This window comes from Marmota monax, unplaced genomic scaffold, assembly GCF_021218885.2.
Source record: "Marmota monax isolate L192 unplaced genomic scaffold, Marmota_monax_Labrador192_F-V1.1 WCK01_AAM20220418_F8-fsc00007, whole genome shotgun sequence".
NCBI lineage: Eukaryota > Metazoa > Chordata > Mammalia > Rodentia > Sciuridae > Marmota > Marmota monax.
This window is the reverse complement of record NW_026692781.1, coordinates 28,477,544-28,495,541: the sequence shown is the minus strand read 5'-3', so window position 1 is coordinate 28,495,541 and position 17,998 is coordinate 28,477,544. Positions and strand designations below refer to the sequence as shown.

General features: G+C 36.2%; 1 protein-coding gene across 5 annotated transcripts in view; it reads left to right on the top strand.

The window, feature by feature from the left end:
- Window positions 1–17,998, top strand: part of Hecw2 (HECT, C2 and WW domain containing E3 ubiquitin protein ligase 2) — a 365,180-nt gene that overhangs the window by 283,488 nt on the left and 63,694 nt on the right. For all 5 annotated transcript variants that reach the window (XM_058580338.1, XM_046447322.2, XM_058580339.1 and 2 more), the window contains 3 exons: window positions 6,203–6,337; window positions 9,792–9,894; window positions 11,832–11,928. In XM_058580338.1, coding sequence (XP_058436321.1) covers window positions 6,203–6,337; window positions 9,792–9,894; window positions 11,832–11,928 — 335 coding nt within the window. The remainder of the gene's footprint in view (window positions 1–6,202; window positions 6,338–9,791; window positions 9,895–11,831; window positions 11,929–17,998) is intronic.

The window sequence follows — 17,998 nt, the reverse complement described above, 5'->3', positions numbered from 1 at the left end:
AGGTATTTGTGTTTTAGAAGTCACCATAGGCTGAGCCTACTTGGGGGCTCTTGTTCTACCAGACCTAAATGGTCTGTGTGGCCTCAAAAGTTATCCCAGGTATGACCTAGGCCCTGGTGTGAATCCTACAGGAAACTGATGGCCTATAATTTACTGGGTCAAGTTCTATTTAGCTCAGTGAATAAAAGGCAACTTAATATTTAGAGGTCTCAAGTGAATTCCAAAAATCCTTTAGCAAGATAAGTGTCACATTTTGAAAAATATGTTATTGTCTACTTAAGTACATTTGTTACTTTTGTGATACATGTCATTAATTGTTTTGAAACCATGAATACCTCTTTGTGGTAGTGACCTGGTTTAAATACCTTGTGTTATATAGCAATCCAGATGAAGATGGGATTAAACTCTAAATTTATAGATAGGACATTTTTAAAAAATCTTTTACCTATTTTAAAAGGGTAAGTGATGTCAGATCAAAAAATAACCCACAAGTAAATATACATGGAAGGCAAGTGGCAAAACAAAGTATTTTGGGAGGCTGTATAATGTTTCAAATGAGACAATAGAACAGATTTTGGGCTTGTTGGTATCTTACTGAGGAGATTGCCAGATTTATAGAATCTGGAAGGAATTGCCCAAATATGGAGATGGACTTCGGTATTTATTTATTTATTTTAAACAGTGTCCCTAAGACCTGCATTGGATTTCTAAAAATATATATTATTTTCAAATTTTGTGGTAATGCCTTTTTACTCCACCTTATACATACTAACTTGGATTTTCAGTCTTCCATAATGATGTGCTGGTAATTGAGAAAGACAATCTGACTGTCTTTCTGTAACATAGATACAAGTGTGTTTTGTTTTATTTTGTTTACATGGTCTTTTAATATGTATTTCTTGTTTGGCAAAATATTAACTGGAAACAATTTCAAACCTCTTTAATTTAGATTGTTGAGCCCGAGGTTGGTATTTCTTCACAAATACTGATGGCTTTTTCTTTTCTTAAAATAATAGAAGTTTAAAAAAAGAAGAAGAAGAAAGAATTGTGTAAAGAAAGAAATGTGTTTTATTTGGCTTCACTAAAATACCACTTGGCTCCAAACACCCCATATTTCCTGATTCTGGCTATGCCCCGAAGCTGTGAAAGGGTAGAAGTTTTTAAAATGAGATCTGAGTTTGTATATTTGCATTCCTTTCAGTTTTTGAGTTCTTAGTCTTAGCTGGCCCAGCACTGTAATGCTTGAGTGAATTTCTTTAATGAAACTTAACAGTAGGGAATCAATGTTATTCAAAATTTGCTTTGCTAGTGGCTAATATGAAAAGCATTTCCCCCCTCAGGTAATTGCTTTTCTCATATAGTTTGCATTTCCAACATACTATACAAACAGTTAATACATGGCAGATATTTTCATAAGTAATCACAGGCTATTCAAAATTGTGACATAAAAGAGACCCAAATTGAAAAAAAAAAGTACTAGGTCAACTTCATTGCTAGCTTGAACTAGTTAGCATTTCCTGTGGGAAAGAGGTCCACTTTTCTGACATAATTGATAATGTCTGTCACAAATAGAGACGGCAAGCCTGAAATTTGCACAGGGACTTTTTCATGTTATCCTGTTCATTTTAAAGTAGAATACATTTTTCACAACTCAGTGGAGAGTTGAGCAATGAATCCCTTTTAGGTGGATATAGCAATGCACTAGGGAAACATGTCCAAGGTGGCACAGTGAGCCCAGAGAAGAGCCAAAGGTACCTGAAGGAGCTGTTTCTCAACACTTCCTGTTAGGGCTCTAGCCCTGGGGTGCTGATAGAGGCTTAATCAACACCTTTTCCCCAAATGTGTGGGTCTTCAAAAGCACGTGTAAACAAGATACACATTCCATTTGACTCTAAAACAGAACCCCTTGTGAGATACAAATAGCACCTGGTTCCCAGCCCAGGCCATGCCTCCAACAAGTCTGTGGGAGAACCACATAGGGTATATGGGGTATGGTCTGCTGTCTTTGATGGGTAGCAGCCTATTCAGTGTTGAAGCAGAGTAGGCCAAACATCATGAGTGGCTGTTCTTGTCAGCCTGATTCAATACATACCTGAGTGCTTTTCTAAAGTCAAGTACCAGATGAAGGTATGAGGGGAGTAGGGAGAACACAATTAAACGAGAAAAATGCTAAGTAGAAAGCAGAACAGAAGAAAAAGAGATAAGAAAAGAGGGGTGATGGGAATGAGGTATGCCTATTGGGCTTTGGAGTCAGACAGAAAGATAGCTTTGTATGTTTCCAGCTCCATATTTTGCTTAAATTGGGAACTGATACCCAGATAGATTAATGGTGAACCCTAATAAAATACAATTATTACCAAATAATGGAAATTCCTATTTATAATGGTGATTCCTGACTATAACTTAGGAAGACTATGTTTCCTCTGCAGTGTGGAGACTTCAGGGAAGGATTTGACTTGGCTCTAGTGTGACAGAAGATTTATGAAAAATTTAACACTGAAGATTGTATTTGTGCACATAGAGAAGCTTAGAGGTAGGTAGTCGAGGATTCACTAGGCAGTTCATCAAGTTGCAAGAGCCCCCTGGCTCCTTCTAGCTTTTTTGCTTCACCAGGTCCATGTTTTCAGTGTGGCTACTGAAGCTCCAGCTCTTACATCTTTGTTTCAGGGAGCAGGATAAGATGAAGGACAGAAGGAAGGCTCAAATTGTGCCTTGCAAAGGGCTTCCCAGAAGTGCCCATGTTTCATATCTGCTTGGCCAGAGCTTATTTTGGCCACTCAACTATAAGGGACCACCTGAGTAGCATAGTTTTCACTGGTGTTTCCCTCCCCCACCTTTCTCTCTCTCTCTCTCTCTCTCTCTCTCTCTCTCTCTGGCCTACATAAGGCCTGTAGAGAGAAAACATCTTGATCCTTAGGAAAATGTCATAGAGATGAACAATAATATTAGTGATGGTAGTGGTCACTCACATTTGAGGTGCCACAGCTCTGTGTTCAAAAATTTAGATGAACCCTATCCTTTAGCCTTCTTTTTATGTAGATGTGGTTATCTCCATTTATCAGAAAAGAAACTGAGTCTTAATAAATTTAAGTAGTCTTTCCAAGGGTCCATCACCTGTGAGAGGTAGAGCTATAACAATGAACCAGATGGGTCTTTATCTAGATCTCAAGCATTTAACCATGACTTTGCCTCCCACTTCTCAAGTTTTCACCTGGTGGTTTATTCATATCTATAGTGGGATTTTAAAAAACCTTATGTCCCATTTATGTTCTTATGGTCTTTAGCTTCCTACTTTTTTCACCACACACAAACACACACACACACACACACTTTATTTATTTCCCAAATTTTTAACTGTTTTTTTTTGTGTGTGTGTGTTTGTGTGGTTTATAAATACTTGGTTAGTTAATTATGAGTTGTCTCTTCACATTTTGGTGAGAAATCTGTGTATTAAAATTTGGGGCAATTTGTTATTTTGTTACTTACTGAGCAACCTTCTTCTCCTAGGCCCACTCCTAAAAGCTATGGGGATCACAAGGTAAAAAAGAGTCCCTTCCCTCAAGGAATTTACAATATACTTCTTTAGAGAATGGATTTTAGACAAGCCTGTTAACATCCAATTAGGCTGACATACATGCAAATCACAATTGACCTAGATGTAGACACCCATGTGTCTATAATTACAAGAGCATCATTGTAGCTCTGGTGGCCACCCATCCCTTTAAAACATCTAAGAAATTACTAGAATAAATAGGCAATTCTGTTTAAACACTCTATATTTTCCCTTAAACAACATGGTTTATATTATTGTGTTAGTAAAAAAAGCTTGTTAATGTTAATTTACACAAGGAAGATGGGGACTGAATTGTAATGCCTGTTATTTAAAACTAGGTGTTAACCATGTCCAATTGTCATAGTTTAATTCCAATTTTATGACATTTTAAATTGTGTCAAGAATAATGGACAAGTATAAAGTCTAAATCAGGTGAACATTGGAATTAAGTTTGGAGCCAGTACCTATCCATACAAGTCTATTAGTATTTATGACTGGTATGCTTTTTACAAAATTTGAGAAAAAAGATGTTCACCTGATAGGTTAGGGAAGAGAAAGAAGGAGCATTGGGAGGCTGGTGACAAAATCTCACACAAAACTTCCCTTTAATCCAGTCCTTGTACCTGCAAATCAAATATTAAGAGAAGGAATCAAGAAAAAGTCTTATTATACCCTTTTTCTTTTGCTTTTTTTCCTAGTGCATCTATCATTTTACTTAATCTAAAAGTTATTTTTTATAAAAACATAATTTTTTTATAACTTGGAACTACCAACAAATTATTTACCCCCATTTCCTGGTTATGTACAACCAGAAACATTTTGTCCCATTAATGGGGAAGTGATTTTTAAAATAGGCATAAATATACCACCTGTCTCTTGCATTTGCCTAGATAGATTTATTCTTAGTCTTTCAAGAATAAATTAACTGAGCTCCATCAGTTTGAAAAGTCAGTTCTTTTTTGCTTAGGTCACTTGTGATACATCATGTGCCCAGACGTTTGATTTATAGATACTGAGTCTCCTGGCTTTACTAATAGTCCCTTTTGGTGGTTCCATTCACTTTATCTGATCAATGTCTAATTGAACTTGAGATACTGGGTTTCATTATTATCTTGAGCGAACTTTACTTTGAAAACTTATAACATTTGGCCTAATGATAATGAAGTTGCACTTGTATAGACTTTTATAAACAAACAAAATGCATAAAACAAACAAAAATGCATTTCTACATTGTATGTGATCCTTTCTGCAACACTGAGAAAATTGGCTTATGTTCATTCATGATTTCATGTTGTCAGTATGAAGTAAACATGATAGACAGACGTGGTTTTCACCCTCCCAACCTGTTAGTGGGGAGAGATGTTTATTATGAATGAGGGAGACATGTTTTTATAAGAAATATATAGCTCAGAGAACTGAAGCAACTTTCCCAGAGTCATGGTAGATATGTGATAAAGGTTTCGGTGTGTGATGGATGACTAAACTAGAAGGGTAAGCAGGAGGGAGATTCTTAGTCTTGAAAAACTGACCAAAGTATTAGGATGAATAACCATTCGAGACTCTGGATTAGGGTGGTGTTTTAGTCAGCTTTTTTGCTGCTGTAACTAAAATATCTGACAAGAACAATTGTAGAGGCATAAAAGTTTATTTGAGGGCTCACAGTTTTAGAGGTCTCAGTCTATGAACAGCAATCTCCATTCCTCAGAGATCAAGGTAAGGCAGACTATCATGGTGGAAGAATGTGGCAGAGGAAAGTGGCTCACATGATGATCAGGAAGCAGAGAGACACTAAGTTCGGGTCACAAAATATACAACCCAAAGGCACGCCTCCAATGAGCTACCTCTTCCAGCCACACCGTACCCACCTTCAGTTACCACTCAGTTAATCCTCATTAGGGGATTAATTCACTGATTGGATTAAGTCTGTCATAATCTAGTCATTTCTCCTCTAAACCTTCTTGCATTGTCTCACACATGAGCCTTTAGGTGACACCTCACATCTAAACCATAACAGGTGGTAATATAATCCATGGTTAGAAGGAATATTCTTAGAGTAAGATACCAGCTAAATGGATAAAGGTGGTGGAGATGTGGCCAACTGACAAACTTTTAATACTTATATGTATAAGATAAAGTCCTGAAATAATGGAGTGGTTCAGGAAGGGGATGGGGCAGACAAATAGAGGCCACTGCACTGGGGAAATGGAAGGGACTCGGTGGCTGACTGTTTAGGAAAAGGAAAAGACAAAGATAAGAATTCAGTGATGCTGATGTTTCAGATCGTAAGAACTTATAATGACCACATTTGGGAAGCACCTAAAGAGCATCCATTAAAAGAACCCCAAAATATCCCTTCTTGTGGAATCCTTCTAAGACCACATCTTTGATGACACTCTCTTGGAGTATTTTCTAAAACCAGTCACAATGTTCCCTCCTGCTCCCTTCTAGACCTAGTCTAAGTGTGGCTCTCTCTATTCTGCTCTATCCCAAGGGATGAGGAGCAGTTACCACAAAGATTAGAAATTATGAAAAACTGGACCCAAGATCCTTACTCAGAAGTGGACCTCTTCCTGAAGGTGTGATGGTCTAGGTCAGCTGAGACACGTATGTGGCATGTGTTCTCTATTGATTTTCTGGATTGTATCCTAGGCATTTTTTGTCGACCACAACTCCCGAACCACCACCTTCATTGATCCTCGGCTCCCGCTGCAGAGCAGTAGACCCACAAGTGCACTGGTTCACCGACAACACTTGACCAGGCAACGCAGCCACAGTGCGGGTGAGGTGAGTCACATGCTGCAGGGACCGACCTGCTGGTTGATAGAAGCTACAGGGATGTGGTGGTTGGTGAAATTGGGTTGGCTTTTTATTATGTTTTTTGCTTTGCTTTGTTTTTCTAGTTTGATTTAAAAGGAGAATCATTTGGAGGATGAAAAGCTTTATAATGTTGACAGGCTTCTCTAGAAATATGCACAGCCTAAGTTACAAATTTTAAAGGTAGGGCATATGAGGAAAGACTGAAGATGAGATTTTTTTTTATTAACTCAGAGAAAGGTGAGAGGGAATTAATGATGCACTAAAATGTTATTAGAAGATGATAATGAGACTTTTTGCACATCCAAGGACATAAGAAGAAATGAATGCAACTTTTAGTGGACTAAAACTTTATTCAATATAGGAAAGGATTTCCCAAGTGAGGTTTGCTGGATTACATTAAAATATTCATCCAAGACTATGGAGTTGAGGAATCCTCACTAGTATTCTTTAAGATTAGGATATATCCAATGGGCTTGATTTATATACTAAATACCCAGAGAAAATTAGATGAACTAGAAATTACTGAAAGCTCTATGGGCTACTTGCCAGTTTGTAGTGGCCCATGGTAACCACATGAGGGCCCTCCAATATCCTAACCCAAAACACACAAATCCTTCCTGCTCCTTTCTAGACCTAGTCTAAGTGTGGCTCTCTTCTTTAGCAGTTTAAACACAAGGAATGTTTCAGGTTAAGTTACTTTGCTTCTCCTTAGAATCAGCTTATGCTTTGAGTGTGTATCATTCCTTAATGTACATTGTTTCTAACTATTCCCTCTACAAATAGAATTAAGATTCTTTTGTAGCATGCTTTTCATGTCTAAACACGTATCACGTTTTCAATATTATATTGTAAATCAAATATTGCTGTAGTCTTTCTTAAAAGAAAAAATTATGAATGCAATAAATAACTGGATTTGATTCATCAAAATTGAGCTCTTGGAATTTCCCCTCATGATTTAAATTCCTCCTGTAATGCATCCTGTGTTTGTTGGTTGTAAGTGCAGACACAGAAGAATTATACGTGAGAAGCTCATATAAAAATGATACATAAATCTATTGCAGGATGAGGTATGCACAAAAATATTTATGTTTTATGAGTAGCTTATAAATCTCTACCTCGCTGTCATATAAACCATTAGTGGTAAGCTGGAAGATACTGAGAGCATTCATTTTAAAAGCAAAACAGACCTCTCACCTTTGGACCTTGTGTGCAATGTGTAGCATAATTAGGACTCTGACTTATCACATGCCCCATGCACTTTAGCCATTACCTTATTGTGACCTCATAAGATGAAGCTGGAGGTTAGGTCAAATAAGACTCTTTTTATAAGGAAATATACTTGAGATTAATAGCCACATTTACATTTCCTTTCAACCCGTCTCCTCTGAACTTGAATTATTTTCATGGTCTAGTAGTAACCCATTGTGGGAGAGAGGCCCTGAGAGGTATGTTAAAATTTGAATGAAGATTTCTCTTCCTATTGATAGAAACTGAGCAGTAGACTAGAGATAGCACCATAAGGACTCCACATTTAGCCAAAGTGTTGCTGAACCTTTGCTAGGAACGTGCTTTCTGGTGCAGTGGTTGGAAGCCTACACATCTTGAAGTGCTACCCATACTTAGCATAGGATTTGCTTCCTGGATTATAGTCTGATTTCAAGATGTGAGATCTTGGAGAAGACCTTTGCTATCCAGGGAAATGAGACATGGGGCAATATGCTGACAGGAGGGAAACTATATATATTGGTATATTGAAATGGTACATTCTCTGACTGATAGACAATATGTAGTTAATGATGGAATCTTCACAGAGTGACTGATTCCATTCCTCAGGGCTGATAACTCAGGAGAAGCATCATAAGAAAACTAATTATACACATGAGTCTTTCCAGCCACTGTCCTGTACTGATTCAGCAAGTATCCCAATTCATAGAAATATTGGTATCTCTCCGATTCAACAGATTAATGCCAAACATGCACTAAAGTGCATAAACATAGTGGTTGGCATCATGAGAAATACAAATAATTAACATTTGTTGTTTGTGTTCTTAATTAGGAGAGAAAATATAAAATCATAATACCATGAATAAAAAAAATCTTTATAAAGCTTTTATTTTTTTTAGTAGTAGTTGGGAAAGAGAACTCTACTTTAATAACCTCCTTAGGTAATTGTGGATATTTTTCATTTTGAAAATTTCTTTCCAGCTTTTTTGAGGTATAACTGATAACTAATATAATCTGTTAATAATGGTAACTGCTTTGGAAATCTACGCTAAATCCTGTGGGAACTCAGAGCAGGCTGCATTTAACTTCAGCTTGAAGGGAAGGCTTCCTCAAGGAGGGGCTGTTTGACCTATACTTTGAAGCATGAGTGAGAACATTCTTGAAGGATAAGCAAACAGTGGAGGGTGGAGAGGCTGTTTCTAGGGTGAGGACCTTCAGAAAAATCCTCAACAAACATCAGGCCAATGCCATAGATAAAATGGTTGTGAAGGTTCCAGTGGATGGAAGTAGGAGCTCCATTTCAAATGTACTAGTTTATAAATCCGTTGTGTTGTTTTGCCTCTTGTTCTCTTATTCTTTTACACTACTGTTCTACTGATGTCCCAAAAGACTTCTGTAATATGGGGGAAATGCCAGAGTTTTCTGGCAATAATCTGAATGGGTATTTTGGGGCATCTACTTGTATGTATGACTTTCTAAATCGGTAGCAGGTACAATAAATAATTCAGGTTAGGGCAATCCTATTTAGGTTCTCCACACCAGCCACTGTTAGCTCCCTGGTGTGGGAGGCTCAAACTTGAAAGAGCTGTTATGCCAGGTGCTCTAATAGGCATGTGAAATTGCTGCTAAGGAGATAATACACTAACTTGGAACCCCATAGGAAGAGTGCTGCCCTTGGTTTCCTCCTCTGCTGAGACAGGGAATTCCCTGGCCTGCTTTAGCCACAAGAAGGAATATCTTGGCACTGCCCCAATACACTTTGTATCACCCAGTTCTTCCCTTTGATTGTACTGTTGCAGTTTTGTGTTATGTCAATGCATAAGTTATTCCTGATCAACAAGTCTGCTATTTAGGTGCCATAGCCTCAGTGATTACAAGCATATTGAACTACTTCTGTTACACTTGGAAATATTCACTGCCTAAAAAATAAAAAAATACAATACAATAAAATAAAAAAATACTCACTACCCCAGCTCCTTTCAAGGATGTGGGTACCTTAACTTTTCTCCCCTTCAGACACGAGAACAGGGCTTTTGAGGACCCAGAGTTCCATGTCAGCTCCACTGCTGGCAACTGATCTGATTGGCTGGTACTTTGCCTTGTTTGTTGTTAAATATTTTAAACAACTTGGTTTGGGATGCTGATGCAAATTCCTCTAGCTCCTGATGCAGAACATAAATGATGCTTGCATTTGCAGGTAGGAGAAGATTCTCGGCACGCAGGACCACCAGTTCTCCCCAGACCGTCCAGTACATTCAATACAGTCAGTAGGCCACAGTACCAGGACATGGTTCCAGTGGGTATGTCACCCCGTCCAGAAATCCCTCTGTGCTTTTGTGTCATTGTAGACGATGCATATTATACTCATACTTATCCTGTTAGCCTGCTATTCTCTGCCCTGTATTCAGAAACGATTGCATTAAGAAATTTCTAACAAAATCCCAGAGACTTCAGTCGCAAATGGCTTTTGTCTTATAAAAACCTATTGGATAAGATTTTTTAAAAATAGTACTCTACCTTTTCTAAGTAGAAGCCTTAGGTTGTTGAAGTTAAGAAAGAATAATTTATTAAGGTTATATATTTTGCAATCATAAACTAAGCATGTGAATGAGCACACACTTAGGGTATATTTAAAGCTTGAGACAGAATTTACATGGTGTGTGAATCTGTAGTCACCTCAGGAAGTAATCAAGCAAAGGTAGCACGTTCTTAAGGTGTTTTTGTAGCATATAGAAGGCAGCAAGAACCTTCAAAATAGTAAACTAAAAATAAATGAATGTGGGCATATAGGCCTAAAAAACAACTTGAGTGTTAAAATGATGAAGATGAAATAGATCTATGGTTTTCAAACCTGGTGCCCCTAAGGCAGATAGAGTGGATAGACCGAGGGAAGGTCATATGGACTGTCTTTTCCAACATCTTAAATTAGAGCACTTCTCCATTGTCTGTTTCTATTTTTAAATTTTTGCTTAAAAAAAAACTATGTGGTGAAATGCAGTGTAATGACAATGACCCAAATATATTTGATAACCACTGGATAGTGCACTGGATAAGAAGAAATCTAGGGTCAAGTCAGGATACATTTAATTGTGTCATTACTACTGTGATACTACATATCACACGTACAATTTTAAAATGCTGTGAAAAAGTTATCTAGTTTCTAATCTTGGATGAAATATAAAAACTAATAAATTATAAAAATGGCTTTTAGTTCATATATAATGAAATATATATTTAGGGACAGTTTGAGTCAACACTGGGCTTCCATTTTAGCAGATAACATTTAAAAATTTTTATTCATACTCAACTAAAATAGTATGTATGGGCAGCATAATGTACCATAAAATTTCAGACAGCAGATGTCTACAGAATTATACTTCTTTTGTTTAATCATTTGTTAGTTCTTTTTAAAGGCATGTATCTTGATCATATGTATAAACACAAAAGTGTTGACTTAGCCAGGAACTCTCATGTTTAAGAATCTACTCCCTTCTATGAATTTAAATATATTTATGCCTTTCCAACATCTTAAATTAGAGCAGTTCTCCATTGTCTGTTTCTATTAACAGAGTTCTTAATCTATTTTAATTAATTGTTTTTAAATTTCTTTAGCCAGCCTTGATTTGGAACATAAATTTTTTAATCATGTTTTATTCATAGGTGATGATGATTATTATATTGCAGCTGTTTGCATAGTTGTTTTGGTAAAAAGCGATTTATAGCTTAATAGCATTTATTTCCATGCAGAATTTGGGAATGATTTGCCCTCTGTATTTTGATTGTAGCTCTCTGCATCTTTTGTATTTGCGGAACTCTGGTTCTGCCCCTTTACCTCTCTGGCTGGCTAATATTTAACTAGAAAATGATTTTCCATTTATGACTGTTGTCATTTCTGTGAGGTTGATTTTGGTAAACTTAAAATGATCACTATCTAGAATCTTGATGAACTAATCTTGTCATTTGATAATAAATATGGTTCATATTGAGTTTAATAAGGGTTGAAATGAGTTTAATAGGAATACTTAAGTAAGCCACACACATCAGATATAAGGCATGGTCACATAACAGGTTGGACACACACTGGAATGTCAGCTTCTGTGATGGAAGAGACAGTGTAACTCCAAACTGTGCATCTGAATGCCAGGAATATTAACTATAAAAACTGCTTGTTTTTATATAAAACCACTGATAACACTTTTTTAAAAAAAACTGTTGTCTTTTCTGATTTTTTTTTCAGCTTATAATGACAAGATTGTTGCATTTCTGCGTCAACCCAACATCTTTGAAATTCTACAGGAGCGTCAACCTGATCTTACCAGGAATCACTCACTCAGGTAACCATAATCTTGGTATTTGTTTCAAGTTGCATAAGCCCCAATCATTAAATTTTGGTAACACTCGGAAATTCACTCTGTCACTTATTACAAAGGCATCTTCTAGGTCATCAGCCCCAACTCACTGTAGTTCTGACATCTATGAAGTACAAAAGTTGAATGAGATTAACTAAGCAATCTAGAGCTCTCTTTAAAGAAAAAACATGAAAAAGAAAGAAAAATTAACAGCCAAGAATCATACTAGATATGTATATTATACAGAAAAAAAAGTGTAGCTAGAGTAAACAAAATAATAGTTTATTGAATTAAGATTTGTAGAGTCTTAGGCTTGGTATTCACATTTTTCCATAATAAAAACACAGTGGAACCCAAGAAAGGAGTATGATTCTTTCTGCTGTCCAGCATTCTCCCTGCATGAACCCTCTCTTCTAAATAGCTCCTTAGCGCTTTCAGCCTGGTTTGACTTTACTGAATACAGGCTGTTCCTCTTCACTGGCAAGCTTTTCTCTTCTCAGTCTGGCAGAAAAGATCTCCTTTTCAAAGCCCAGGACAAGTTCTCCTTCCTTGAAACATTTCAGCTCTGCTGTGGAGTCTCAGTCTCATGATCTAGCCTAGTATTTCTCAATCTCATTAGAGCTAGAAAAGGGGGAATTTAATATTACATAACCCAAGGCCCTACATGCCACCTTTGCAGACATTAATTTGGTGATTTATCATGTAAGGTACCTCTTTTTTTTTTTTTTCTTTGTACTGTTTTGGCTATTTGATTTCTGTGCTTTAGTTTGATTTTTGAAGTTTTTAAAACCTTATTTTCCAATTAGATTATAAGATCCTTGCAAAGAGGGATCTTATAAGACTCGTTATTTCTCCTTCTTACTACTCAGACATCTAGACTAGCACTTTGCATAGTGAACTTGTTAATTCGAAAATAAATTATCAGCTATTCTCGGTTTCTCCTGCCTTTTAAAGCTGTCATTACTTTTAAAGTTCTAAAGGCTACAACTGCACAACATTTCGAGTATGACATTACAAACGTTGCTTATGTGGAGAATTCAGTTTTACATGATTAACATTAAACTGAAGATTTAGTCCTTTCTCCAACACAGCACTCTGTTCTCAATCACATAAAAGATCAAAATTATACAAGTGTGGATTTGGTGTGTTTGTTTATTATGAGATCCACAAAGTCATCCATGGAGAATCTCATGTAAGACTTTTTAGTTAATGAAATTGCAGAAATGAGCTCCTTGATGGTCTAATTAAAGATCTTACTGATTCTGGACTTTAAATCAAAGCAAATAAACAAGCTAAATTCTTACTCTTTTGCTAGCCAAAAGATAAAGCAAACACTATTTTCTCTAATCTCTACCACCTCCAGCCGCAGTACATGTCCACAAAGGCTTGCTTATACATACACACACACACACACACACACACACACACACACTTACACTCACACTCACACACTCACACAGATTTAGTTCATATCTGTTCCTCTGGAAATACCCTAATCCCCACATAAGAGAAAGAAAAAGGAGGAAACTCAAGTTTTCCACTTTTTCTCTGCACTTCACATTAGCATTTAAAATAATTAATGTATCTTTCAACCTCCCCATGGGAGAGGTTGGATGCTTTAATCTCTACCTGAACAGAGCATTGTCATTATTCTTTAATGACTTGACAGAACCTTAACAGACCCCAACAGAAGGGAGGCTCCAGGCTCCAGATGGCAACTTCCCAGTTTTCTTTTTTATTTTCTTTTTTACTTTTTTAGTCTTAAGTCTCTAATCTTCTGAACATTGCTGAAGATTTTATAATTGAGTAACACCCAGGGTCCTCAGTTAAGCATAATTTTCTTCTAACATAGATCTCACATGATAATCCCTTACTAAGAAATTGTCTGATAGGCCTTGGAATATGTTTCTATCTATTTACATTTGTTAAATATGATTATGGAAAGCATATGTAATCAGGACAAGTAGAAGGAAATAGGAATTTAAATCAATGAGCTAATGCCAGAGTGTGTGTCACAGTGTACTTTCATTTTCCAAAATGTTTTTGGTAGTTAAGCACTTTGCTTTATCATAATGACCTAAAGGGGAAGTTTATATATGTGAGAGAACATTCTGTTTCATGTAGTTAAAAACTGCATTGTAAGGACCATTCCCATAAGTAGCAGGAATGGAACCAGCTGGAGTTTAATCTCACATTTCAGTGATATTTTTAATAACAGATTGCATTAACTTTCTGCACTACAACAAAATGCCTGAGATAATTAACTTATAAAGAGAAGAGGTTTATTATTGTTCATGGTCCAGTCCATGATCAGGAGGACCTGTTGACTTCAGGCCTTTGGTGGACAAGCCAGATGGCAGTGTTGGGGAGTATAAATTGGAGTAAAACTGCTTACCTTCTGGCCAGGAGGCAAAAGAGAGAGGAAGGGGCCAGAGTCCCACAATCCCCTTCTGGTACACAATCCCAGTGACCTAAGGACCTCCCATAAGGTACCTTCTTCTATAGGACCACAGTACCTCTCAACAGCATCTTACTGAAGACCTGCCCTTTAACACATAGTCCTTTGGTGGACATTCAAACTATAACATGGACTTATTTATGTGTGGAATAGAGCCACTGGGTAATCTGTATCTCGCAGGTGATTATAAATCATCTGCTCATGCCTTAAGCAAGGATTACCAACACCAACAGAGTTTTCTACACATTCTTCTTCCTCTGTGGCATATCCACTTAAAAGAAATAACCCTTCATATTCTGTCCACAAATTAATGAAGAAATAGAGGACAGCCTTGGAGACTGAAGTAGGTATGCCTTCTTATTTTGTATTTTTCTTCTTTTGTGTGTTATTCTCCCCAAACCAGAAAATAGCAAGCTGTTTGATAGTTTGCATCCATATATAGCTTCCTCTTCCTTGAGACTCCACTTGGGTATCTTTTCCTGTAGAATGGCTGAGAGTTTCCATGCAATAGAATATGGCTTTTATTTCAACTCTGTATTGAAATCACTCCTCTATCTATCATGCAAATGTGAATGGTACCAAGTACCCCCTGGTTTTCATTTTTTAATTTTGAAAGAGATTTATTTCCTTAATTAGAAAAATCAGCATCCAAATTTGCTACCACCTCTGTCAAATGGGAAATGTCCCCTTGGACTGTTATATCCTACTCCTAGTTCTCACTGGAAGACAGTAATCATACCAACATATTTGAATGCTTTGTCATAAAAAACAAGAGATAAAGTAAAAAGTTCCAGTACTGTATCCAAATAAAATATATTCATTTAAAAACTTTTAATAGGAGCTGGGTTGTGGCTCTATAGTAGATGCTTACCTAGCATGTGTGAGGCACTGGGTTGGATCTTTACCACCACGTAAAAAAATAAATAAAAAATAAAGACTGTGTCCATTTACAACTAAAAATATTTAAAAATTTTAAAATAATGTTTTATAGGTGAATTTTATGAATACAAATTCAGTAAAATTTTTAATTTTGGTGTTTGTACAATATTCTGTTATGATAAAGGATCTAAATGTCATAACCCCCCGAGTTAAGAGTTGAGACATTCCCTCTTAATGTGATTATTAAGTCTAACCACTTAATCTAATCCCTGCCTGTCTTGCTCTCCCCAGGAGTCAGTGATAATTATTTTGGGCACCAGGCTGATTCCTCTTTGAGCACTTCCTATAGAAATTCCCTTGCCATAAGAATGTGATCTGTGCCGGGGATGATGGAGTACACCTATAATCCCAGCACCTCTGGAGGCTGAGGCAAGAGGATCACAAGTCCAGAGCCAGCCTCAGGAACTTAGTGAGATCCTAAGCAACTTAGTGAGACCCTGTCTCAAAATAAAAATAAAATGAAAAGAGCTGGATATTACTCAGTGGTTAAATGCTGCTGAATTCAGTCCCTAGTATAAATAAATAAATAAATAGATAGATAGATAGATAAATAAATAAATAAATAAGTAAATAAATAAATAAATAAATAAAAGAATGTGATCTGTGACACTTTTGTTCATTCTGGGTAAATCAGCCCATTTAATATTTTAAGTTTTAGTAAATCAGAAAATTGGAAGTCCAAAACATCCTGAGCCAGAAAAGGCAAATGTATGTGTGTCTCTGGATTCCCTAGACTGGAACTAAACTCAGACTCTGACCTTTATGTTCACATCATCCTATTTTTAGAGCCCTGCATGTTTGAAAATTATTTTGAAATTATTAAACAATACAGAATCATATGGAATTAAAAAGATAAGATTTTCAAAAGCTGATTTATACAAAACAAACCCCAGTTTTCAAAATATCTAACCCATTTCTCAAGTAGAGATTTTATAGCAAGTGAATTTTTCTATATTTATGATCGGGCTAGATATTAATATCAGTTAAAATCTGAACTTTTTGTTCTAAGCATCATGAACTTATTTCTGCTGGCCTGATGTGCTTTCTTGTTGGGACTTGCTTAGCTCTGTCTTTGAGTCCTCCTCTAATTTGTTTACTGCTCGCTCGGATGTCTGGACCAATATGGCAATCTTCTGTTTTTATTGTACTAAAGTTAAATCTAGAATAGAACTGTTGTTTTCCTAAGTTGTAGACCATTTGCTTAGGCATAATTGTTAAATTTTTAAAATACCCAGTTAAAATAACTTATAGAGACCACCTAGTGATGACCATCATGAAATCTTGCTAGAAGTCTCTCACTGAAGACCAGACATCCTGGCTCTTAGAAAGTGGCAAGGAATTCATCTTAAGAGTTCAGATTTAGGGGTCAGCCAGTCCTGGGTTGGAATTCTAGCTCTGCAGTTTGCTCATCCTTCAAAGGTGACAATGAATGAGGCATTTAACAACCCCCTAAGTTGTTACCCCAAAATTGGGGCTGGGAATTTCTAACCTGCAATGTTCTTTTCAAGATTAAATGAGAAAATTAATACTTGGTGTTCAGTGGTATTCATAGCACTTGGTACTATGTAAGCACAGTAAGCATATAATAAATTGAAACTAATATATTAGTAATCTGCATTTCCTTTTGATTGTATCACAAGGACTCAATTTAAAGTAATTTGCCACTGAACTTTCTGTAATTCTCAAAACCACCAGCCTTGAGACTAAGCATACCTATAAATGGCACTATGTGTTTCTATGCATATAATTGAAGTGCAGCCAGGATCTCCTTAGTTCTGTGATTAACTTCCATATAGGTGAATTTCTAGTTCTATTTTCCCAGTTTCATATAGGGAGATTTTCTCTAGAAGCTTTTACACATATACAATGAAACCAGCTTTGATTGCTCATGCATAGAAGGCTAAGCAAGAATCAGAATAAATTAATGAGGACTATGTATCATGTAATGAGGACCAAGTATCATGGAAATATCATTAACATAACAGTTCAAACCTGGCCAAAGTTCCAGTACTGTATCCAAATAATGAAATATTTTCATAAGCAGCTCATTTTCTTGTAGATCTAGTGAGAGACTTGGGAATTTATTTACTAAGACAGTAAGAAACAGAGTCTTAGAACCAATTATATATTCTATGACTTTTGTAAAAAAGAATAACTCTACCCATGTTTTATTTAAATGAATATACTAATTTATAGATATGTCTAGGCTTTTGACATATGCATATTCTAATTTTTATATTTTCTGTTCATGAAATCTCATGACTCTTAAATTTAACACAATTATACAATCACCTAAAAATTAAAAAAAAGACACAAAGCAAGAATTCTATTAGCCAAAATTAGTTTAGATTTTTTTTTAGAGTATCACAACCAGGTATTTATTAAATTGTGTCCCTATAAATAGGGTTTCTTCATTTAACCTTGAAAAACATCCACAAATTACAAATATGTTCACCCACTAGATATTTCTCTAAAATATTGTGTTTTCTTGCTAACAAATGATTCAATTAAGGATTTTCAAAATTGTTTTCTTAAATTAGGAATGACTCTGTTTCAGGTATATCTGTTTCGCTGTGGATTTTTGCTATATCCTGCTGCATTTATCAAGAAAATAATTTAGTAAAATGTCTTCCTTAAGTAGCCCATCAGCCATGAACC